The 25,711-nt window shown below is 37.7% G+C and overlaps 1 protein-coding gene across 1 annotated transcript in view; it reads left to right on the forward strand.

Moving 5' to 3' along the window:
• The first annotated feature begins 416 nt into the window (after positions 1–416).
• Positions 417–25,711, forward strand: part of LOC103275569 (ceruloplasmin-like) — a 43,839-nt gene continuing 18,544 nt past the window's right edge. Inside the window, exons 1-11 of the mRNA XM_008072963.1 lie at positions 417–571; positions 1,360–1,610; positions 3,760–3,972; positions 7,040–7,189; positions 8,350–8,592; positions 11,128–11,293; positions 20,677–20,807; positions 21,164–21,304; positions 21,571–21,782; positions 24,004–24,154; positions 25,056–25,268. Coding sequence (XP_008071154.1) covers positions 417–571; positions 1,360–1,610; positions 3,760–3,972; positions 7,040–7,189; positions 8,350–8,592; positions 11,128–11,293; positions 20,677–20,807; positions 21,164–21,304; positions 21,571–21,782; positions 24,004–24,154; positions 25,056–25,268 — 2,026 coding nt within the window. The remainder of the gene's footprint in view (positions 572–1,359; positions 1,611–3,759; positions 3,973–7,039; positions 7,190–8,349; positions 8,593–11,127; positions 11,294–20,676; positions 20,808–21,163; positions 21,305–21,570; positions 21,783–24,003; positions 24,155–25,055; positions 25,269–25,711) is intronic.

Genomic DNA, 25,711 nt, shown 5'->3' on the forward strand with positions numbered 1-25,711 from the left:
CTTGTCAACCCTTGTATAGTGAGACTCCCATCAGTACAAAAAAATATTAATAATAATCTGGGAGTGGTATGTAGTAAGGACTGAAATCATTTTTAAAAAAAAAGAAAAGGAGGCTGGAAACTAGATAGGAGACTATTCCTACAATTTAGGAATAGATCATAGTTGTCAGGGGATGACAGGTGACCTGGGCAGCCAATCTGTCCAGTAAGTTGTGCAACATTTCACCTGGACAGATAAGGAAAACTAAATATATTTGCAATGCAAATGACATATATGTAGATGAAGACAGATGATAAGCTCTTATGCAATTCATCACAAGTTGAATGCAACTATTTGTATAAATAGACACAAACAAAAGAAAAAAGTCTAGATTAGAAAAGCTACTGCATGAGCGTCTCTAAGTTCAGGATTTGAAAATGAATGCCCTTTTACGACTGACCTTTCTGTTTTTCATTAGTTCTCCAGGTTGGGCAAAAGACAGACACTACTACATAGGCATTCAAGAAACACTTTGGAACTATGCACCTTCTGGTAAAAATATGCTCAATGGAAAGCCTTTTTCTGAAGACCAGTAAGTAATTCCTTTGCATTGAAAACATTACTATCAGAAGCAAAAGCTGGTAATTGTTACTCATGGATTAAATGCTGATGACAAATGTCTTCTGACTGATACTTTCAGGCCATATACGCCATTAGAGCCACTTTGTTTAGCAATGATAGAAGGGAGGTATTAATACCAATCAGAAATTGCTCTTTTCTGGATTATGTTTCTCTCGCCCTCTTGACACATTATTTCACAGATCATATCTGATTCTGTGTTTATCATTTTATTCATACAGTACTCAAAGTATAAAACAACCCTTTTCCTTCTGAAATGAGTGTAGCAGTCTTCTTGACTTTTCAGGTAATTGGGAGGGCAATCTAGAAGTCATAAGTGGGGTTCTGTTTTACTGTGGTTGTGGGCAAAACACCTCAATGCTACCAACACTTCTACAAATCTAATGTGTAAACAATTCTAAATCATGGGAATTGATCTAATGCTTGAGCACTAAAGTAACCTTAGAGTGGGGTTAAAAACTTACATGCAGTTCAGTCTAAAGAATTTGGTGTGTCTTTTAAACCAAAATGTCACATATATTACTCACTACATTTGCATTTGATTTCTTCATCCAAAGCTCCAACATTCTTCTCACCTATGACACCTTTTTTGACTCCTGTTACATTTTTTCTCCAGGGTCTGGGTCTTAGCTGTCAAAATTAGACTGTAAAGCTTCTGATTTCTAATTTTAGTTTATTTAACACTTTTTCTCTCCAGTAAAAATGTGTGGAAGTTCTTTCCTTCTGTGTTTTTTTTTATAGAGAGTTCCAATCCCAAACTTATCCACAAGGAGGTCAAGATGGAAAGAAATATGTTTATAAAAAGGCTTTGTATTTTGAATATACTGATAACACATTTAAAACGATCATTGAAAAACCACCCTGGTTGGGAAATTTAGGTCCATTACTTAAGGCAGAGACTGGAGACTTCGTTTACGTACATGCAAAAAATAATGCTTCAAGAGTCTATAGTTTCCATCCTCATGGATTCACCTACACTAAAGAAAATGAAGGTAATCAGATCCTCTTTCCTGACATTCCTGAGATTTTTCCTTTGGAGAGTCTGAGCAAATTCCTCGGAACAGTGAGGGGATTCTGAAAACTGGTCAGCAACTTGAGCTAGGAGAAGCTTGGGGAGGATGCAGACTCTTGTTTCTGAGATCTTCATTGTTGTGTGTGTATGTGTGTGTTTTGTTTTTTGGGTATTTTTGTTTTTAGGGGGGAGTTTGAGTCAGGGTCTGACTCTGTTACCCAGACTGGAGTGTGGTAGCACGATCAAACTTACTGCAGCCTCGACCTCTGGGCTCTGACATCTTTAACATTTATACTCAAGACAGTCCTTTTTCAGTTTCTAACTTTGAACAAGTGACAGCCCTTGTGCAATTCCTAGGAAAGAAGACAGACTTTTCCTTCATTTATTTAAAAAAAAGTGTTTTTTTCCTTTTTTTTGAGAAGATACTCATGAGCTAAGTGTAAGGTTGGCAGAAATTCTATTCTACTCCCATCTCATTTCCATTTTCCAGAAGATGAGTCGTCCTCTTGGAAAATATGAGTGTTGAGAGAAATCACTACTCTCCAGAGAGAGCCTTCTCTCCACACAACTATGGTTACAGTTGCCCAATGAGTGTTGAAAAGGGAAGGGAAGAGAAAGCCACCAAACAGGGGTTTTGAGATTTGGGGGGACAACAAGGAAAGCCAGGAAGAGAGAGCTTGAACTTGCCAGTGGTGGAACATAGATGCTTTTTCCTGGTGTTTGAAATACGTTTGATCAAGGATTGGTATAAATTGCTAGAAAATGAGAACTCTAGGCCAACTTGATAAGAGGCCACCTAGAGGGTGAGCTCTTTTCAATAGAGGCTCTGGGGAAACACAGGGCACTGGAAATCCCATATGCCATTTCACCCATCTGTCATAAGACCATGTTACAGTGATTGTTGCCCCTTAAAAATATTGTATATGATAGACATATGATAGAATAAATGTAAACAGAGTTTGGGTTTGTCTTTTTTTTTTTCTTTTTTGCATTGGGTCTCACTCTGTCGCCCAGACTGGAGTGCAGTGGCAGTGGCATGATCACGGCTCATCACAGCCTCGACCTTCTGGGCTCAGACTATCCTTTTACCTCCGCCTCCAAGTAGCTGGAACTATAGGTGGGTATCACCACGCCCAGCCTATTTTTTAAAATTTTTTGTAGACATGGGATCTCACTATGTTGCCTAGCCTGGAAGAGTTTGTTTTTATTTTATTATTATTATTATTATTATTATTATTATTATCATTTTTAATCAACACTCAAAAGTTAGACTGAGGCTTGATGATTCTTTCAGGGCAGTACAAGGAGGAAGCTAGAAGCAGGCCCTGAATTAACTTTCTGGACTAAGACAGACTCAGAGGAAACTAAACCGGGTCGGGAGGTAGTTCCAGACTGGCAGCTGGGCAAGAATAAAGTACAGAAGTCAGTCCGTCACAAGTTAGTAAATTTTTTGTGTGCATTGTGGAGCAGGAGGGTCCCAAGGACAGATAGAGAATGGGAGATTGCTCATGCTTCAAAGTCTCTTATTGAATGAAGGAATTTCATACACAGTTGGCAGAATCCCAGCTGCAAAGGGGAGGGATCTAAGGCAAAATTCTGGCCAGAAAAGGAGAAAGAAAGGAGAGCAAAGGTTCAAATGCAGAGCTGAGGTTAACAGCTCAGGGTCATGTAAGCTATGCTGAGGGCCAGTTTCAGGCTGCTGTGGGCTACTTGGAGATAACGTGGATACCCCATTGATGTCCTGGATCCTGAATATGACTGGCGATGAAAAAATATTGAGGGTGACTCAGGAGTCTAAGATCTTCTCCATGTCTGAGACCCAACCACATAGTAAGTATGAAATAAATATGTGTTGATTCCATCAGTAAAGTTGGCAATCGTCTCTTAATATGCTGCCTGCCTCATTCCAGTGTAGTCTAGAAACCATGGCCAAGCCGAGCATTCAGGTACAAGCCAACTAAAGGGGATTTAGGGAGACAGGAATCAAGGAAGATGTGGGGAGAAATTCACACTTTGTTCTGGAAATACAAATCAACATACATTCATGGCTTAAGAAGAAAGCCTGACTCCCATTCAAAATAGTGTTGTTCAATGGTTACTGTAACCACAGTGGGGGCCATGTTTTCTAGGTGCTCTCTATCCTGACAATACTACGGGCCTGCAAAGAGAAGACGACCATGTGAAGCCAGGGAAAGAGTATATTTACAAGTGGTTTGTAGAAGAACGTCAGGGGCCTGGCCCCAATGACAGTAACTGTGTGACAAGGATTTACCACTCCCATGTAGACACTGTCAGAGATATTGCTTCGGGACTTATTGGACCAGTTCTGACTTGTAAAAGAGGTAACATATTTTTAAAACCTAATTGTAGTAATAGAGTCAACCACAGGGTGTAGGCACTCCCCAGCTCTCCCAGAGGATGTTTGCGGTCCAGGGCACTCCGTTTTCCTGCCTTGACCTTGATTCTCCAGGCAAAAATGGAAACCTAGCCGGGCTCGGTGGCTCAGCCTGTAATCCCGCGCCTTTGGGAGGCTGAGGTGAGTGGATTGCCTGAGCCCGCGAGGTCGAGACCCGCCTGGGCAGTGAGACCTCACCTCTACAATAAATCAAAAAATCACCCGGGCATGGTAGCGCGTGCCTGTAGTTCCAGCTACTTGGAAGGCTGAGGCAGAAGGATCGCCGGAGCCCAGCAGGTGAGGCTGCGGTGGCCGGGAGCGGCCACTGCACTCCAGTCGGGGTGACAGAGTGAGACTCCAACTCAAAACAAACAAACAAACAAACAAAAATGGATACCTGCACTAGATGGTACTCTGGGCACTAGATGGCGATCTCAACTTCACCCTCAGTTCAACCAATAACTCAGGTTGGTCGCTAGATGGTAGCCAAGCCCAGTAAAGGTCACTTGAGCCACCCTCACTCAAAATGACCCGCAGAGAAGTATTCTTTCAGCAGAGTGGGAGAAGATAGGATGATGAGAGAATTGCTTCTGTGGAGGTGCAAGATTTTACTTTTATGTTTATGTTTCAAGGTGACTCAGTTACAATCAGTTTATTTTATAGCAAAATAATTCTTGTAAGGAGGAAGCTTAACTGATATATTTCTAACTTGCAAGAAAATACAGAGTTTTTAAAATTCTGATTTGGTTTGTTGAAACAAGATCAGTGATGTGACAGCAGGAGATTCATTATGAAATTAGTGGGCGGGTTTAACTTCCTATGACAGTTTAAACTTTAGGGGAACAAACAGTTCTCCACAATAAATATTTTAGCAATTGCAGTTTCCTGTAACAGACACAGTCTCAAGGTTACAGATTATGTTCCCTGGGAAAATAGTTTTTAAACCAACTTTTGAAAAACTTTCTGCCTATATGAAACTTGCAATTGCATCTTGACGTCGATTGCATGATGACAAGATAAAGAATAAATGTATATTTAATTTTAATTTAAACATTAGACTATAGAGTCTAAATATTCCCAAACTTCCTCTCTTTTCTTTTTAAACAGTGAGGTAACTTAGTGCTTTACATTCTCAAAGGCAAGTATGTGAAGTACCATCGACAGTTTCTCGTTTGCAATTACTCTGATCCCTAATCCCTATTGTTCCTGATATAAAGCTGCTATAAGCTATTTGGAGCTGATAATTTTATATCATATCATATTTTCTCTATTTCATATATTACGTTTATTTATATTATAAATAATGTATTCCCCCCCATCCTAGGTACTTTCCTCTTTTGTTCAATCCCAGCTCACAGAGTGATCTTGTCCATTCTGAGTCATTCGTTTCCATCTGTATGCTAATGAGTCTGAAATCTATAACTTGGGTCCAAACTCCTTTATTGATGGCCAGGCCTGGAAACTTGGCGCCTCCACTTGGCTGTTCCATGGGTCTCTAAATCTCATCATATTCCAGTCTTCTGCTCCTGCCCTGAATCCTTCCCTTCCATCTGTGCTCTCTGCCTTGGGGAATGGCTCCAGCATCCTCCTTCTAAGCGATGGAGACAGAACCTTGGTGTCATTCTTGATATCTTCCTCTCCTCCATCCCTTACAAAACTCATTAAATCAATCAAGTCCTGCCAGTTCTACTTCCATGTCACTAGGTCAGCTCACTTCTCTCCGGCTCCTTGGACTCAAACGTAGCTCAGGCTGCTGCTATCCTTTTGCCAGAATACCTGCAACAGCCTCTTCGCTGCCCCACCAGCCTATAGTGCTTCTTTTCATTTGTCTCTGCTTGGCTCTCTGTCGAGAGGGAGGTGAGAGTGGGAGGATGATTCTGAGAGGCCAAGCTCATCCTGCCCCTCCTTTGCTTAGAATCCTTCAATAGCTGCTGATGCTCTGACTGTACAGTCCAAAATCCTCTTCTTCTAATTGCTGCCTGGAATCTTCTCTCCAGACGTGCCCCAGAAAACTCCTGCTCATCCTTTAGATATCTTTTTTGTTTTGATTTTTCTAGTATCTTTTTAAATTCTTATTTTATTTTGATTTATTTATTTTTGAGTTGGAGTCTCACTCTATTACCCAGACTAGAGTGTAGTGGCATGCTCACGGCCACCGCAGTCTCTACCTGCTGGGCTCAGGCAGTCCTTCTGCCTCAGCCTTCCAAGTAGCTGGAACTACAGGCATGCGCCACCACACCTGGTGAATTTTTTGATTTGTTGTAGAGATGAGGTCTCGCCAAATTGCCCGGGCTGGTCTCAAACCCATGGACTCAGGCAATCCTCTCACTTTGGCCTCTCAAAGTGCTGGGATTATAGGTGTGAGCCACTGCACCTGCCCTCTTCTTTGTTTTTATTTTCATTTTCTAAGTCAGATTCTCATTCTGTTGCCCAGACTGAAGTGTAGTGGTACAATCATGGCTCAACACAGCCTCAACCTCCTGGACTCAGATGATCCTTCCACCTTGGCCTCCCAGGGGACTGGGATTGTAAGGGCATACACCATGCCTGGCTAATTTAAAGAAAAACTTTTTTTGTATAGAGGGGGTCTCGCTTTGTTGTCCAGGCTGGTCTCAAACTCCTGACCTCAAGCTATCCTCCCCCCTTGACTTTCCAAAGTGCTGGGAATACAGACATGAGCCACCGCACCTGGCCATCCTTTAGATATCGACTGAGGTGTCACTGCCTTTAGGGAAACTTTTCACATCCAAGATTCAGTTAGTCAACTCTCTAACACCCTGTTTTTTCCTGCCATAGAACCTTACACATGATATTGCATTCCTTCTTTATTGAAAGCTTCCACACTTGATTATAAGCTCCAAAAGTGTAGAAATCCACTTTGTTCACTTTTATGAGCCCAGCGCTCACTGTAGTACCTAACACATTACAAATGTTCAATAAATATTTGTTGAATATAAGCACAAATGAAATAATAATCTATGTGAAAAGTAAGAAACTTGCTCTTTTTGTTTTAGGGACGCTGAATGGAGACATTGAAAAAAATATCGACAAGTCTTACTTTCTATTGTTTTCTACAACCGAGGAAAGCAATAGCTGGTACAGAAAGGAAAACAGTGGCAAATTTAATGAATCTGGCAGCTCCGAGGACAATGGTCAAATACATTGTGAGATTAAAAAGAATTTCTCCTTTACAATATCTTAATTCCAACTTCTATGATCCTATTTAGTAATTTCCCTTTGTTCAGGAATGTGTAGTTGAGTTTATATTTTTCAGTGTTTCACTCATGGTATACTGGTTGACATGCATATATGCCATCCTGTAAATTCTGCTCATTTTCTAAGTTTTTAACAAGTAAGTTTAACATGTCTACTTACTGATGTCAAATATTGATTCAAAATAGATGGCAAAAACATAGGAAAGATATAATTTTAAGGTAATAAAATATAATGGAAGAGCAAAGACAACTGACCACATTATGAAAATGTGCTTTTATCCAACATAGAGTTTTTCAGAAAAGATATCTTCAACATCTCAGTCAACTTTATTCTTGCTGGCATGTATACAACTAGCTGAGGTCAGTTTTTGTGGGTGTTGAAGGAATTCACCCAGACAGTTCAATCAAGAAAGGCAGCTGTATTAAAGGGAGAATACGTTGCAAAGGGAGCAATGGGCATCACAACAGAGGGAGGCTGTCTGCTGGCTGCATAGAGGAAAGTTTTATGCCACTGTGCTAGGGAGTTTTCATTCAGCACCAGGGATCTGGAGAGGGAAGTTAGTTTCCCGCTGTGCATGCTGTGTGAGGGGTCTGAAGACAGCTGATGGATTGTGGTCATCTGTTCCTTAAGATAGGGTTAATTTATGGCAATGGTTAACTGCTTTTCCATTACAGTGGTTAGCTAAAGGTCAGTTTATACAACAATGATTTACAGCAGTCAGCAAGCTTTTATGATGCTTACTGTGGTAAGTTACTTGTCAATTTCACCTTCAGGTCTCTGCTCAGGATAATTTACTCAGTTGTTGCTGGTCTAGTTGGACCTCATATTTCTCCACAATTGCTTTCTTCTTTCACAAACTTTGTTTCTTTCTATTCTTACCCCTTTTCACTGCTTTGAGCCTTTCAGCTTACTTTTTCTTCTCTTGCCTCTAAGTCTTGTGCTTTCTTCACTTCTAATCCTTTTTCATGAAACGCAAATCAAATGTCACAGATTATGTGTGAGAACAATGTTGATGCTGCAAAGTTAATATAATAAGGAAATACATAAAACTTTTACCACGTGGCACTGATCTGTCATGCTTGATAGGTTAATATACGTTTATTTCCAGCAATAAATGGATATGTGTATGGAAACCTGCCCGGTCTCACCATGTGTGCAGAAGACAGGGTCAAATGGTATTTCGCTGGCATGGGTGATACAGTTGATCTTCACACCATCTATCTCCACGGACAAACTCTGATATCTCGGAATCACAGAATGGACACCATTGAGGCCTTTCCCTCCTCATTGAAAGATGCCTTCATGGTGGCCAAGAGCCCTGGAGAGTGGATGCTGGGTTGCCAGATATACGGTAGGGTTTATTACTTTCGCAGCAATCAGTCAGAGAACTTTCACGGTCAAAGCCCATTACAATTGTCTCATCTTACAAATGAACAAACTGATATCCCAGGAAGGTGGTGATTTTTTTTTTATGGAAACAGAGATGGAACCCAGTTCCCTGATAATTAATCCATTAGCCTGTGAGAATCCTGAGTGTCAAGCAGAGCAAATATTATCAGTTTTTTTCTTTAATTAGGGAACAAATTTCAAAATCCTATAAGTAACAGAGTAAGGAATTAGGCGGGTCCAAATAACTCTAATTCATTAATCAGTAAACTTCCTTATTTTAGCTTATTTCCCTCCCTAATCATACTTGCCATTTAATGATAGAATGCTTGGTTATAAAGTTATTGACCTTTTCTGTTCTTAAATCTGACCAAACTTTATATATGATTATGTAAATGTTTTTATTTTTCAATCAGAAAACATAACTGTCATTAGAATTAAAGACTGTAACTTTACTCTTTTTTTGGCATAAAAATAGAGTTTATTTATCTGATTAAACCTTTCTTTTTGTAAGTCCCAAACTTTGGTTAGTATCATGTTTCATTTAATTATTCAACAACTAAGTGACAAGTATTTATCAGTATTTCCTATGTGCTTTGTCTCTCCCAGGGCTGTGGGAAAAAGAAGAACCACTTACAGCTATTGAAACTCAACTGAATGTAGTGATTTTTTTAAAAAGTTGTTTAGAGAGGAATATCATCTCCAGGTTAAAATGTATACTACCCCACCCCTTCCTCCTGTCTGTGTCAGTTGCTGATCATACCTTCAGGTCAATTCTTTCCACCTCAGCTCTGAAGAAAGACTAAGGCTAGCCCTCTGTGGTTGGTGGATCCCCATTGCTTTCTCCTTTGTTTCTTCTCTTTCCGTGTCCCTTTACATCTTTTCTGTTTTTTAATTTGCTCCCAGTCCTTTCTTTTTTTTAAGTACAGGAAGCCCCCAACAGATGAACAAGTTCAGTTCTGAGAGCATATTTGTAAGTCCAATTTGTTTCAAGTCCAACAACATTAGCTGAGGTACCCAACTAACACAATCAGATACAGTACCATATGTATTTAATGGAATATACTGACACTTAGTGGAGAGAAATCATACATTTTAAAAATGCCTGTATGTGTCAGTAAAGTTTGTAACTTGAAGGTTTGTATGTAGGGGACTTACTGTAACGACAAGAATATGAATAGATCTTTGCTGGAGAGAAAGGTTGAAGGAAGGAAGGCAAAAAACGAAAGAAGGAGGAAGGAAAGAGAGGATGAATGGGGGAAGAGAAGAAGGGATACAGGGAGGGAAGGAAAAAGGGAGGGAGGGAAAGAGGGAGGAAGTTAGTTGGAGAGAGGCAGGCAGAAAATGTGAAAATCTAGTGCAGTGTATATTAGCAAGCTCAAACCAGCTCAAGAGAGCTAGTAGTTAAATAATCCAGCGGGTAAAATATTGGTAACTTCAAATAGGTCATAGTGGAAGCGTTTGCACCACAAAAAAGTGACACATAAGTCAGATTTTGTGTTTATTAGTTTTGGAGAGCTACTTTAAGAACACAGCATTAGTCCAGCCCTACCCCACCACCATCCCTGTTCCCTCCCTAGAGAGTATCCACAATAATCAGTTTGGTGTGAGCAATTGCAACCTTGTTTATTACACATTTTCACACAATATATATGAATATGTAGGAAGAAAAATATACAGCTATGTTTAGTGTTTTGTTTTACATAAGTACATCACACTGCATATAATTCTGCTGCTGACTTTTGTCACTTATCCTATTGAAGTCTCTTTCCATGACATTCCCTATACATCCAACTCCTTCTTATTAACTGTTGCATAGTTTTCCATATTTTAGATGTACTCTAATATATTTAACCATTTTTCTACTGATTGACATTTAAATTGCTTCTACTTTTTTGGTGTATTAAACAATGCTGCAGCTAATACTTTTCTCACATAGCTAACCATCAAGAAATGAAATTATATAGTAACAAGCCTTTTAATTTTAACACGTGTTGCCAAATTGCCTTCCAAAACGTCTATAATAATTTATGTTCTCACCAATGGTGCTCTGAAGTCAAAACACAAGATTGACACTCTCATGGAAATATACCTGCCTTGATCTTGTTCCAGCCTGCCAACTAGTTAATCTAATGAACCAACTAACTCACTTGTGACTAGTGGTAGCAATTTCATACCTATGATGGAAGATATTCTTGGCCAAATAAACTCTCAAATTCTTCTCAGTATGTAGGTGCAGTCCATCTAAGATTGGTCCAAAATGGATTATTATTCTTTAGTAATAAATGTCCCTTTAGTAGTCATCTTTGCATCCTGTTTTTTTGTGCTTGTTTTAATTTTAATTTTTTAATTTTAATTTGAATTTTTTACATAGACTGCATATGTCACATTTCTCAAAGAAAGGGAGATTTTCCATAATTGTTGGTTAAAATTATATGGACCAAAAAATTTTTTCTTAATGTTTTAATAGCATTTTCAACTTGGGTTTACTGTTTTTCAGAGAGCATGCAGGCATTTTTCAAAGTAAGGAATTGCCAAAAACCTTCAACAGATGTTGCTGGGACACGTGTTATACATTACTATTTTGCTGCTGAAAAAATTACTTGGGACTACGCTCCATCTGGTATAGATTTTTTTACTGGAAAAAATCTAACAGCAGCTAAAAGGTAATGATTTACTGGTTAAAGTATGTAGGGTCAGGTAATCAAGATAACTGAATTTTTTCATAACCAGTTAATTCTAAGAAGAATTTAGCCATCTTATAATTAAAAGGTAAAATAAATATAAGAAAATTATTGTATCAATAACTGGAAAATATTGAAGCCAAGAATTATTGCTACACAAAATTATTCTGTAAATGACAAGATAGCCAATGTAAAGGAAAACATACTGCTCATTTTTTCCTGCTACCAAACTTTAAAATGGGTTTACTTTTTACTTATAAGGCATTTAACAACACAGTGGACAATGTCATTAATAACAATTTTACAAAAATATAAAAACTTTTTATGTCTAACTTATATATTCCTGTTAAGATCTGAAGGCATAATTAAATCACTTTATGTGATATCCTTGAACCATATTATATAAATATTAACTCACCTAAAACTTAAAATATATAACAACTAAAAATATGTTAGCAATTGTTGACTTAATTTTTTTTATAATCAATATTTTTTATTATGATATTGTGGGGTACAGTTAAGGGTTAGGTATACGACTTAATTGTTAATTAATTACCAAAAATCTAAGAAGAAAGTACATTAGTTTGATACCAGCATTTAAAAGTGGGCAAAAAGTTTTTATGATAGTCCAACTGCTAAATATATTTATCAATTTGACGACTACAGGAGATGCATGTCAGAACAGATCAAGTTCAAAACTATCAGAAAATAATGTTTTCTATGATAATTATTTTTCTCTAATTCACTCACAGGAGATTTGGGAAAACTTAGAATACTATGTCAAGTGAATATTTTATCTTTTTTGTTATTTTAATTGGTACATATATTTATACATATTTGTGGGGTTCATATAATATTTTAATACATGCATACAATGTGCAATGTTTAATTTAGGATATCCATCACCTCAAACATCCATCATTTGTTTGTGTTGGGAACATTTCAAATTTTCTCTTTTAGCTATTTTGAAATATAGAATATATTGGCTGAGCACAGTGGCTCACGCCTGTAATCCCAGCACTTTGGGGGCTCAGATGAGAGGATTACTTGAACCCAGAAGTTCAAGACCAGCGTAGGCAATCTAGTGACACCTCACATTTACAAGAAGTCAAAAAAATAACTAACTGTGGTGGTGCCTGTCTGTAGTCCCAGCTACTGAGGAGGCTGAGGCAGGAGGATTGCTTGAGCCCAGGAGTTCAAGGCTATGGTGAACCATGATCATGCCACTGCACTCCAGTCTGGGTGACAGAATGAGATCCCAACTCAATTAAATTATATGTAATTTAATTATATTAAATTATAACAATTAAATTATATATATTGTAAAATCAATATATATATTGATTTAATATTGTTGTTGACTATAGTTAACCTACTTGAGCTGTTGAAAATTAGAACTTATTTCTTCTATCTACCTGCATGTTTGTATCTCTTAACTAACCTCTCTTAACTATCCCTTCCTATCACCAACACACATAAACACTCTTTCCAGTTTTTAGTAACTATAATTCTATTTTCTATCTCCATTAGATGAACTTTTTAAAAAAGTCTCCTATGTATGAGAACATGTACTATTTATCTTTCTGTGCCTGGCTTATTTTACTTAATAGAAAGATCGCCGGTTCCATTTATGTTGCTGAAATTAACATTATTTCATAATTTTTATGGCTAAAAAGCATTTCATTGAGTATATAAGGAGAGAACCCAAAAAAACTCAGAATTATATTTTTGGAGTGTAGGTCCCTTGTAGCACAGGCTTGCCCTGATAGGTAAATATTGTAGGAACCCATTAACATCAGTGTACCAGCTAGCATGGTTGTGAGAGGCTGACTTGTGGAAGAAATGTCCTGAATTGTGGCAAACAGGTGACTGGTTCTTCCACCATGACAACACACCTACCCACACCAATCTGAATGTTCGGCAGTTTTTAACCAAAAACAGCATGACTCCCAGTTCCCATCCTTCTTACTCACCCTTTTCACCTCCAGCAACTCTTTTTATTTCCTTGGATGAAAAAAGTCCTCAAAGGGAAATGTTTTGCTAATGTGAATGATGTGAAACAAAAAACAACAGAAGCCCTAATAGGCATCCAAATCAGCAAGTTCAAAAACTGAAAAAGCACCTTGGTAGGTGTATTACGTCAAACGAAGAGTACCTTAAAGTTAACTGAAGTTCAAACATGTAAGAGTAAAGATACAATTTTTCATAATAACATTCTACGCTTGTTTGGGTCCACCCTTGTATATACCACTTTTTCTTCTTTTTTTTTTTTTTACCATTTGTCTGTTGATGGACACTTAGGTAAGATTCCATATCTAGGCTACGTGAATAGTGCTGCAATAAACATGGGGATACAGGTTTGATATATTGATTTCCTTTCCTTTGGATAAATGCGAGTAGTGGATTGCTAGATGGTATGGTAGTTCTATTTGTGTGTGTGTATGTGTGTGTGTGTGTGTGTGTGTGTGTGTGTGTGTGTGTGTTTGTGTGAGTGTGAAGCTTCATACCATTTCTCATAATGGTTGTACTAATTTACATTCTCATCAATAGTGTGTAAGAATTTTATTTTCTCCACATCATAACCAGCATTTGTTATTTTTTGTCTTCTGAATAGTAGCCATCCTAACAGGAGTGAAATGATATCTCATTGTGATTTTGATTTATAGTTCCCTGATGATTAATGATGTTAAGCATTTTTTCATATGTGTTGACCATTTGTATGTCCTCTGTTGAGAAATGTTTATTCAGATCCTTTGCCCACTTTTTAATGGGATTATTTACTTTTTGCTATTGAGTTGTTTGAGATCCTTAAATAGTCTGGGTATTAGTCCCTGTTGGATGAATAATTTGCAAATACATTCCTCTGTTCATCAGGTTGCCTTTTCACTTGGTAATTGTTTTCTTTGTTGTACAGGATCATTTTAGTTTAACATAGTCCAGTTGTCTATTTTTGTTTTTGATGCTTGTGCTCTTTAGACATAAAATTTTAATACTTTTGGAGAGGTGTCCTCTCCCCAATATATGTTTTGACACCTTTGATAAGATTTGTTGGCTGTAGGTGTGTAGATTTATTTCTGTGTTCTCTATTCTATTCCATTGGTCTATGTGTCTGTATTTATATCAGTATTATGCTGTTTTGTTTACTAGAACTTTGTAATATATTTTGAAGTCAGGTAATGTGATGCCTATAGCTTTGTTCTTTGTGCTAAGTATCATTTTGAACATTCGAGTTTTTGTGGGTTCATATGAATTTTAGAATTTTTTTCTATTTTTGTGAAGAATGCTATTGGTATTTTATAGGGATTGACTTAAATCTGTAGATTGCTTTGGGTAGTTTGGTCATTTTAACAATATTAATTCTGATCCATGAGCATGTGATGACTTTCCATGTGTTTGCATCCTTTTCCATCTCTTTCATCAGGGTTTTATAGTTTTCCCTATAGAGATCTTTCACCTTTTTAGTTAAATTTATTCTTAGGAGCTTTATTTGTAGCTATTGTGAATGGGATTGTTCTCTTGATTTCTTCTTCAGCTAGTTTGTTATTGGTGTATAGAAACATTACAGATTTTTTATGTTGACTTTTTATCCTGCAACTTTACTGAATTTGTTTATCAGTTCTAAGAGTTATTTGGTGAAATCTTTAGATTTTTCTATACATATAATCATGTCATCTGCAAGAGGAACAATTTGACTTCTACTTTTCCAACTTGGATGACTTTTGTTTCATTCTCTTGACTAACTTCTCTGACTAGGACTTCCAGTACTATGTCAAATAGAAATGATGAAAGTAGGCAGCTTTGTCTTGTTCCAGTTCTCAGAGGAAAGGCTTTTGGGATTTTTTTTTCATTCAGTATGGTGTTAGTTATGAGACTGTCACATATAGCTTTTATAATGCTGAGGTATGTTCCTTCTGTACCTGACTTGTTGAGAGTTTTTATCATGAATAGATGTTGAATTTTAGCAAATGCTTTTTCTGTATCTATTGATATGATCATATGTCTTTTTCTCTTCATTCTGTTGATGTGATGTATCATATTTATTCAAATGTTGAGCCATCTTGCATCCCTGGGATAAATCCCATTTAATCATGGTGTTCTTTTTGATGTGTTGTTAGGTTTGGTTTGCTAGTGTTTTGTTGAGAATTTTTTCATCTATGTTCATCAAAGATATTGACCTGTGGTGTTCTTTTTTTGTTGTGTCCTTGTTTAGTTTTGGTATCAGGGCAATGCTGGCTTTGTAGAATGAGTTAGGAAGATTTCCCTCCTTTTTAATTTTTTAGAATTATTTCAGAGGAACTACTGTTAGTTCTTTTTCATAAGTTTGGCAGAATTTGGTAGTAAGGCCATCCAGTCCAGTATTTTCTTTGTTTTGGGACTTTTTTTAATCATTTATTCAATTTCATTTCTCAACATTGGTCTGTTCAGGTTTTCTATTTCTTCCTACTTCAGTCTTTGGTAGGTTATATATATATATGTGTTCAGGAACTTATCCATTTCTTTTACTATTTCAGTTTTTTAGTTGATACAAATTGTTGTCCCCTTCAAATCTCATGTTGAAATGTGATCCCCAATGTTGGCAGTGGACCCTAGTGGGAGGTGATTGGGTCATGGGGGCGGGAATCCCTTATGAATGACTTGGTGTCATTGTTATGGTAATGAGTGAGTTCTTGCTCTATTAGTTCACATGAAAACTGATTGTTTAAAAGAGCCCGGCATCGTCTTCTCTTGCTTCTGCTCTCACCATGTGACATATTTGTTCCCTCTCCAACTTCTGCCATTATAGTAAGCTATCCAAGGCCTCACTAGAAGCCCAGAAGATGCTGGCACTATGCAAGACCATGGTGCCAAAATAAACCTCTTTTATTTATAAATTACCCAGGCTCAAGTATTTATTTTATTTCTATTTAAGATATGAGGTACAAGTCTGGATTAGTCACACAAGTAGGCTGCATGCAGGTGAAGTTTGGGCCTCCAGCTGGTCCTCTCTTCTCCTGGTTTAGGACCAGATACCCTTTATGTTGTTATGTACCCATCTTCCTTCCTTACCTCCCTCCCCTGGCAGTGTCCAGTGACTGCTGATCCTTCCCATGTGCTAATATGATTAAAATTCAGGTCTCACTTATGAGAACATGCGGTATTCAGTTATTTGGTTCTGTGATAGATCACTAAGTATGATAGTCTCCAGCTCCGTCTGATTTGCCGCAAAGTCCATGATTTTGTTCTTCTGTATGGCTACACAATACCGCATCATGTTTATGTACCATATTTTCTTCCTTCCAGTCCACTTTTGATGGACAAAGTAGGGTTGGTTCCATGTTTTTGCTATTGTGAATAGTGCGACTATAAACAAGTGGGCCTCAAGTATTTCTTCATAGCAGCTCAAACAGAGTAATGCATTAGAGTAATTCATCACAGACTCTAATAATCCTTTGTATTTGTTTGGTATCAGTTCTAAAGTCTCCCTTTTGATTTCTTATTTTATTTATTTGGATAGTTTCTTTTTTTTCTTATATAGTCTAGCTAGTGGTTTATCAATTTTGTTTATCTTTTCAAAAAACCAAATCTTTGTTGAGCTGATCTTTTATATTTTCTTAATTCTCTATTTCATTTAGTTCTGCTCTGACCTTTTTATTTCTTTCCTTCTACTCATTTTGGGTTTGGCTTATTCTTGCTTTTCTAGTTTCTTGAGGTGAATCATTAGGTTGTTTATTTGAACTCTTTCTACTTTTTTTGATGTAGGCATTTATTGCTATAAACTTCCCTCTTAGCACTTAGCTCTTTTGCTGTATCCCATAGGTTTTGTTATATTGTATTTTCATTTTCATTTCTCTCAAGAATTATTACATTTTTCCATTTAATTTCTTCATTGATTCAATGGTCATTCAGGATCACGTTGTTTAATGTATTATACAGTTTTCAAATTTCCTCTTACTGTTGACTTCAAGCTTTATTCCATTGTGATCTGAGAGGATATTTGATGTGATTTAAATTTTTTAAATCTGTTGAGACTTTCTGTCGTCTAACACATGGTCTACCCCGGGGAATGTTCCATGTATTGATAAAAAGAATGTGTATTCCGTAGCTGCCTGTTGAAATGTTCTGTAAATACCTGTTTGGTTCATTTGTCCTAAAGTGCAGTTTAAATCCAAGGTTAAATTCAAGGTTATTATTGAAAGGCAAGGACTTATTGAGGTTATTTTGCTGTTTTCTGATTGTTTTATGTATCTGTTGTTCCCTTCTTTCTCTTATTGCTTACTATTGTGGTTTTCTGTAGTGGTAACATTTGAGTCCTTTTTCTTTCTCATTTTTGTGTCTGCTCTACCAGTGAATTTTATACTTTTATGTGTTTTCACAATGGTAGATATTGTCCTATTGTTTCCAGATGCAGTACTGTCTTAAGCATTTCTTGTTCGGCCAGTCAAGTGGTGATGAAGTTCCTCAGTTTTTGCTTATCTGGGAAACATTTTATTTCTCCTTTATTTTTGAATAATAGCATTGCTGGATATAGCATTCTTGACTGATAGCTTCCTTTTGTTTTGTTTTAGCACTTTGAATGTATCATCCCATCCTGTCCTGACCTGTAAGGTTTCTTACAGCTGAAAAATCTGCTGTTAGTATGAAGGGGGCCCCTTTGTATGTGGCTTGATGCTTTTTTCTTGCTGTTCTTAGAATTATCTTTTTTCTTTGTGTTTCACTTTTGACGAAAATGTACTTTGGAGAAGACCTTTTTGGGTTGATTTATTTGGGGGATCTTTGAGCTTCCTGTATCTAGATGTTTTCATCTCTTGTAAGACTTGGAAAGTTTTCAGTTATTATTTTGTTGAATAGATTTTCTATGTCTTTGTCTAACTCTTCTCTTTTGGAACACCCAAAATTTGAATATTTAATTGCTTTATAGTATCCCAAGTCACACAGACTTTCTTCATTCTTTTTTATTTTGTTATTTATTTATTCAAGGCTGACAGAGTTATTTCTGAAGACTCATCTTCAAGTTCAAAAATTCTTTTCTTCTGCTTGATCTTGAAACTCAATAATATCTTAAATTTTATTCATTGATTCTCCAGTTGCAAGATTTCTATTTTTTATGATATTCATTTGTTGAATTTCTTATTCAGATCATGAATTGTTTTTCTGATTTCTTTTTATTATTTATCGGTGTACTCTTGTATCTCACTGAGTTTCTTTAATGTCATTACTTGATTTTTTTTTTCAGGAATTTCCTAGATTTCTTTTTTGTTGCAATCCATTGCTGAAGAATTATCATGGTCTTTTGAAAGTGCTAAGTTTCCTTTCTTTTCCATGCTTCTTGTGTCTTTACATTGATGTCTGTGCATCTGGTGTAGCAGTCATGTTTTCCGGTTTTTTCTTTTTTTTTTTTTTTCTTGAGTTGGAGTCTCACTTCGTTGCCCAGGCTGGAGTGCAGTGATGCACTCATGGCCACCCCAGTGTCGACCCACTGGGCTCTGGCGATCCTTCCGCCTCAGTCTTCCAAGTAGCCAGAACTACAGGTGCGCTACCTGGCAAAATTTTTTTTTAGAGATGAGGTCTTGCCACATTGTCCAGGCTGGTCTCGAACCTGCAAGCTAAGGCAATCCACTTGCCTCAGCCTCTCAAAATGTTGGGATTACAGGCTAAGCCACCAAGCCTGGTTCCAGTTTTTTCAAATGGCTTTTGTAAGGAAAGACGTTTTCCTACAGATGCATTTATAGTGTTGATAGGTAGGTGCTTTAGCTTTAATACTGGGTGCATGCAGTAGTATATAGTCTCTGTCTGATTTCTTCAGCTGTAGTCAGCAACAGGGATGTCTGTGAGTTCCTCGGTAGCTTATGCTGCAGTTGCTAGTGGAAGCTGTGCTGAGGTTTTGCTGGGACAGGGATGCCAGGTAGGTCAGTTCTTGCTCCCCAGCGATGGTGGTGGTGAGCTGAGCATTCCCCTTTTTGGGTCCCAGGACCTCATGTGATTATCTACTCAGTGTTTTTGTCCCTCTCTGTGAATGTGAGTGCTGGGTGCCTTTAGTTCTTTTCTTACATTTTCTTTTCTTTTTTTTTTTTTTTTGAGTTGGAGTCTCACTCTGTCTCCCAGGCTGGAGTGCAGTGGCACCCTCGTGGCCACCCCAGCATCAACGGTTGGGCTCAGGCAATCCTTCCTTCTCAGCCTTCCAAGTAGCCAGAAATACAGGTGCATGCTACCACGCTCAGTTAATTTTTCAATTTACTGTAGAATTTATTGCAACCTCTTGCCAAGTTGCAAGGCTGGTCTCGAACCCGTGGGCTCAGGCAACCTCACCTCGACCTCCCAAAGTTCTGGGATTACAGGCTTGAGCCACCACTCCTGGCCTTTTCTTACATTTTAAACTCATCAATAAATGATTCAATCTGTATCATGAAAATTCTGCATTTAATGTCAGAAAGACAACTAGGCTTAGAGCAAAAATTAGATTTAGAGTTAGGTTCTACTCTTATTTTATGTTAACTAAAATAAGTATGAATTAATAAAGTCTTCCATTTTGCTTGATTCTCTTGGCTATGAAGTTCTATGATGTCTTGGCATAGCAAGTTACCACTTCACTGTTAAGAAATACTTTTTCTTAGGAGGCTCATTTTTTACTATAATTTTTTTTTAACTATGACATCTCTCTGTTTAATATTATAACATCTCTGCAAATAGTTGCTTTAATAGCAATATTTGTTACTACCTGCCTGAAAAAAAATCAGACATAATGACTTTTTAATTTTTATTCCAAAAGAAAATGCAAAGACAAATAACTAGGTAGATACACACATGCATAGACAAAAGACTGAAAGGATACCTGTAGAAAAAATTGAGAAAGGTCATATACAGATAGTGAGATTATGACGATTATAATTTTCCTTCTTTTACAAATGTTATACAATGAGCATGCATTACTTTTATAATCAGAAATTAATTGACTGGACACTGTGGCTCATGCCTACAATCCCAACACTTTGGAAAGCTGAGGCGGGAGGATTGCTTGAGTCCAGTAGTTCAAGGACAACATAGTGAAACCTCTTATCAACAAAATTTTTTTGTAAAAGTCGGGAGTGGTGGTGCATATGTGTAGTCCCAGCTACTCAGGAGGCTGAGGCTGAAGGATTACCTGAGTCCAGGACCTTGAGGCTGCAGTGAGCTGTGATTGTGCCATTGTACTCTAGCCTGGGCAAGAGAGTGAAACCCTGACTCAAAAATAAATAGATAGATGATAGATAGATAGATAGATAGATAGATAGATAGATAGATAGATAGATATAGAGTATTTTAAAACAGATGTGTTTGGATTCTTACTGTCTTTTCACATGATCACTGTAACTGTAAAAGTTCTTTGTGTCTCTACTTTCTCTGCACAGTGAATCCCAGCTATATTTTGAACAAAGTCCAACCAGCATTGGAGGAACTTACAAAAAACTAGTTTACCGTGAATACACAGATGCTTCCTTCCAAACACAGAAGGCAAGAGAAGAACACTTAGGAATCCTGGGTAAAATTATATTCATAGCTTGTGGGGTTATAAATATCATTTATAAATATTCTGTGCAATTGTATTCAGTCAACTCACAGTTCTAGAGATTTTAGCTGTAATCTTACAACCTTATAAACATAATACATTGATTCACCCATTGATTTTCACTACGTTCTTTTGTCCCTGTAAATCCAATGAGATGCAAATCTTCATGTGCGACCTTGGATCATCTAGAACTCTTACAGTTGCACCCATTTCTGGATTCATGGTGTTATCCCTGTAATCTCTTCTTAAAAGAGCCTGACCCGAGTAACACAACCTGACAATTGCCTCTATGAAGACTGAGGATAACTACTAACTCTGTTGGTTTCTAGGTCCTGTCATTAGGGCGGAGGTGGGACAGATCATCAAGGTTACTTTCTACAACAAAGCTTCCGTGCCGCTCAGCATTCAGCCTCATGGACTGCGTTACAGCAAGTCCAACGAGGGCTCATTCTACAAAACACCTGGAAGAAGTAAGTAGCGCTCAAGGGAGGTGCAAGGGAGCCAACCTGCCATGTTGTCAGCAAGAAAATAAAACACCTCCTAAAATTGTTTTTGTAGCCTACTTGTCACATTGTCACAGCTCCGTGTACTTACTGTGGTAGAGTTATGACTTTAGTCCCCACTCAACTGCCACCCAAGGTGAGCAAGATATGTCCTTGCTCTCAGAGATCTCACAGTCTATACTAGGGCATTTTGGGTCTTAGGTTCTATTTTATGAATGTTTTTTTCTTGCTAGGCACCCCTCCACCTTCCTCACACGTAAAGCCTGGCTCCACATTTGTCTACACATGGGAAGTTCCAGAAGATGTGGGTCCTACCTCCACGGATCCCAACTGCTTGACCAGGTTCTACTACTCCTCAGTAAATGGGAAAAGAGACACCAACAGTGGCCTTATAGGGCCTCTTCTCGTGTGCAGAAAGGGAAGTCTTGGAGAGGATGGCAAACAGGTGAGTCATGAGGCCTATGGCCAGGTGTACAACGATGAGAGGTGCCTGAGACAGGACTACAGAGGAATGGCCAAGTCTCAGGGCCGCAGGAGTCAGCAGTTTCCATGGCTTGGTGCTGACGTCTCCCAATTCTACTCTTTCCTCAACTCCAGACCAGCATCTTTCTCTGCCCAAAGAACACCCACCCTGGCATGTTCCACAGCCATTTCAAAATTATTTTAACCCTCAATCTCCTTCTGAACAGACATTTACTGTCCCTCCCTTTCCTAAATCAGCCTCTTTTCCTCTGTCCTATCTCTTAGTTAATGATATCGCCAAACCTTGGGCTTTCATCGACAACTCCTCCTTTCTCAACTTCACATTAATCACTAAGTTCCCAAGACGACTGTCTTATTTTAAGCACCATCACCTCTTTCCAAATTCCTTGAACTTTCTAACTTCTGTCCCTACACTTACCTGCTTTAAAATAGCTAGTCTATATCCCTCCCTAATAAAACTGGTGATAACACTCCCCACACTAACAGTCACCCTACAATTTGTCAGCTCAGAAACTGACACATTGGACCCAGTTAATGTCTCCAGGTTTATGTCACCTCCCCCGACCCCCCACACACTGCAGAATTAGCAAACTGGAATTGGCTAATTCTGCCTTACTATAGTTAGGTTCTAAATAAGGAAGGCTATTTCACATCTCCAATTTTCTCCTCTCCTTTCCATCTGAAGTGGCCTTTCCTCAGTATTTTATCTGCTAAAAGGAAAAGACATTTTAAAAACTCATACTGATAGTCCTTTTCTTTGGACATTATTCTCTAAACAAAGTTAGCTGACGCTCTGGCAAGTTACCATAGTACCCTGTGTATGTTTCTATTAGAGTATTAACCCATACAACTTTTTTTTTTTTTTACCAGTCATCTCTTCCAGTAGACTGTAAGTTTCTATAAAGTATATACAAAATTTTATTAATTTTGTGTAACAACCACAGCTCCTCTCTGGTATGTAGTAGGTGTTCAACAAATGCTTGATGAATGAGTTTCCCTCTTTTCTCACTCACAAGTGGACCAATATCTAAGTTCTTTTCTGCATTTATAAAAAAATTTATATGTAATAAAGCTTTATAAATCCTTGAGAAAGAAAAAAGAAAAAAACGCAGCTGAGGCAATATAGCAAGATTTTGTCTCCACAAAAAAATTTTTAAAAATTAAAAATTTTTAAAAATTAGCCAGGCATAGTGGCATGCACCTGTAGTTCCAGCTACTTGGGAGGCAGAGGCAGGAGGATCACCAGTCCAAGAAGTTGAGGCTGTAATGAGCCATTAGACCTAGACTCAAAAAACAAAAAATATCTGGATACATATATATATAGTTGATACATATATATATAGTTGAATATGTATTTTATTCAAAATTGTAAATATATTTATATTCATCTATATAATGGAAGTTACATTTATACTATCCTCATAGTACATAACATTTATACAATAGTCTTATAGTACATAAAATTTTATATTTGATCTAAAATATGTATATTTTTAATTTACTAAAAATTTCTAAAAATGCAGATTTTCTGGAATTGAAAACTGTTTAACTAACTTACTTTCCATAGAGCATCCTATATTAAAAGTTTCTATAAACATCTGTGATTATATAGTTTAGTGTATGAAGTTTAGATGTAGGTTCCCTAGAGCAAAGATTTTTCTCAGTTTCTTAGTACTATGATAATCCATTCACTTGGTTTCATACCTTTTCATAAAATGTTCACAGTATCAAAGTCAATTGAACAGATTTTCCACAAATATATAATCCATTTATGTGAAAAATCCCATATGCAGTTCCACCATTTCACTGGATTTTTTTTTTTTTTTTTGAGTTGGAGTCTCACTCCATTACCCAGACTGGAGTGCAGTGGCTGCTCCCGGCCACTGCAGCCTCGACCTGCTGGGCTCCAGCGATCCTTCCACCTCAGCCTTCCGAGTAGCTGGAACTGCAGGTGCATGCTACCATGCCTGGCTAATTTTTTTTTTTTTTTTTGATTTATTGTAGAGATGAGGTCTCGTCAAGTTTCCCTGGCAGATCTCGAACCCGCGGGCTCAGGCAATCCACTCACCTCAGTCTCCCAAAGCGCTGGGATTACAGGCTGAGTCACCGAGTCTGGCTTCACTAGATTTTAATATGGACAATTTATGTTTCATGTCTATTCCTTTTTCTATTCTCTTCCACAGAAAGGAATAGACAAAGAGTTTTATCTGCTTGCCACAATATTTAATGAAAATGAAAGTTATCTCTTGGATGAAAATATCAAAACCTTTACCAAAGAGCCTGAAAACGTGGATAAAGAGGATCCCAGCTTCCAAGACTCTAACAAGATGAGCTGTAAGGGGAAATTCAACTTATAAGATAAATGCATTAAACACTTATTCAATTTCATTTTGCCTAAGGAATTACAGATTAAGAGAGATTGGCACTTTTTCTGCAATGGCTGACTAATACATTTTATGTTTCCTTTAAATATAATTTCCCAAAAAGAATATTGTCTAGTAGGGTGATTATTTTGAATTTAATTTACCAAATATTTACCAGCATCTTCTTGGGGTCAATACATTGTTTTAGTCATAGCTAAATGTGAAACAGTAACATTTTCTCTATTGTCAAACTTGTAGAGTGGATGGGATGGGGTGTTTGTTGAGCTGGCTGCGTGGGTGGTTAGTAGATTGGGTGGTTGGTTGGTTGGGTAGTTGGCTTTTGGTTGTTGGTTGGGTGGTTGGGTGGTTAGTTGATTGGGTGGGTGATTGGTTGGGTGAATCGTTGGTGGGTTGGGTGGTTGTGTGGTTGGGTGGTTGGCTGGGTAGTTGGGTGGTTGGTTGGTTGGGTGGTTGATTGGTTGGTGGTTTTTGAAGCATGTATAGTGTAGTGAGAAAAGGGTTGATCTAGAATCTGGAGACTTGGACTCTGGTCTTAACAGTTCCATTCATTAGTTAAATGAACACTGGACAGGTAACTGGCTCTCTGCCCTTGGTGTCCCCAACTCTAAAACAGAAAGGCTGACTGAAATGATCCAGTGAAAGCATCACTAGTACTGCCATTCTTTAATTCTGTAATGCAATGTTAATACCCTATGCAGTGACTACATAACAATAGAGAAGAAAGTTGTATATAATTGTCTTGCTATCCTTATACGAATGAATGGCTCCACGACTAGTGTTTTGTTGATTTTCAAAAGATATCAAGTACCAGGAAATTAAATACTTCTTCCTTGGTCACAAATGTCTTGCAGCCATAAATGGATACATGTATGGAAATCTGCCAGGACTGGATATGTGCTTAGGAGACAAAGTTTCATGGCATGTTTTTAGTGTAGGATCAGAGGAAGATTTACATGCGATACATTTTTCAGGAAATACCTTCACTTCCTCAGGATCAAGGATGGACACTGTATCTGTGATTTCTCATACTTTTGATACTATTTTTATGGTACCTGATTCTGTAGGTGAGTAGTGGCTCTTCTCATTTAACCTGAAACACCAATGTATGTGGAAGCACTGTCTGTATATGAACTGAATGTTCTGTACAAAAAACAAAACAACAAAAAAAATAGAACTGATATAAACAATGCTTTGGGAAAGCTTTGCTCTGCTCCATTTAATTTATAGATGCCTTCATATCTCATTTTCCTGTACACACAAATTCCTTCAACTTCTCAGGTCCTCTTCGTGGGTCTCCAGGCTTTAAATCATTCCATGCTCTTCAAAAGTGATGAAGATGTCCTGAAGCTTTTAAAAAATTATTTTTATTTTTTTTGTGGGTTGTAGTCTCACTCTGTCACCCAGACTGGAATGCAGTGGCATGCTCCCGGCCACCGCAGCCTCGACCTTCTGGGCTCCAGCAATCCTTCCACCTCAGCCTTCCAAGTAGCCAGAACTACAGGCAAGC

The sequence above is a fragment of the Carlito syrichta genome, unplaced genomic scaffold, assembly GCF_000164805.1.
Source record: "Carlito syrichta isolate Samal-C Ts95f unplaced genomic scaffold, Tarsius_syrichta-2.0.1 Scaffold315561, whole genome shotgun sequence".
Lineage (NCBI taxonomy): Eukaryota > Metazoa > Chordata > Mammalia > Primates > Tarsiidae > Carlito > Carlito syrichta.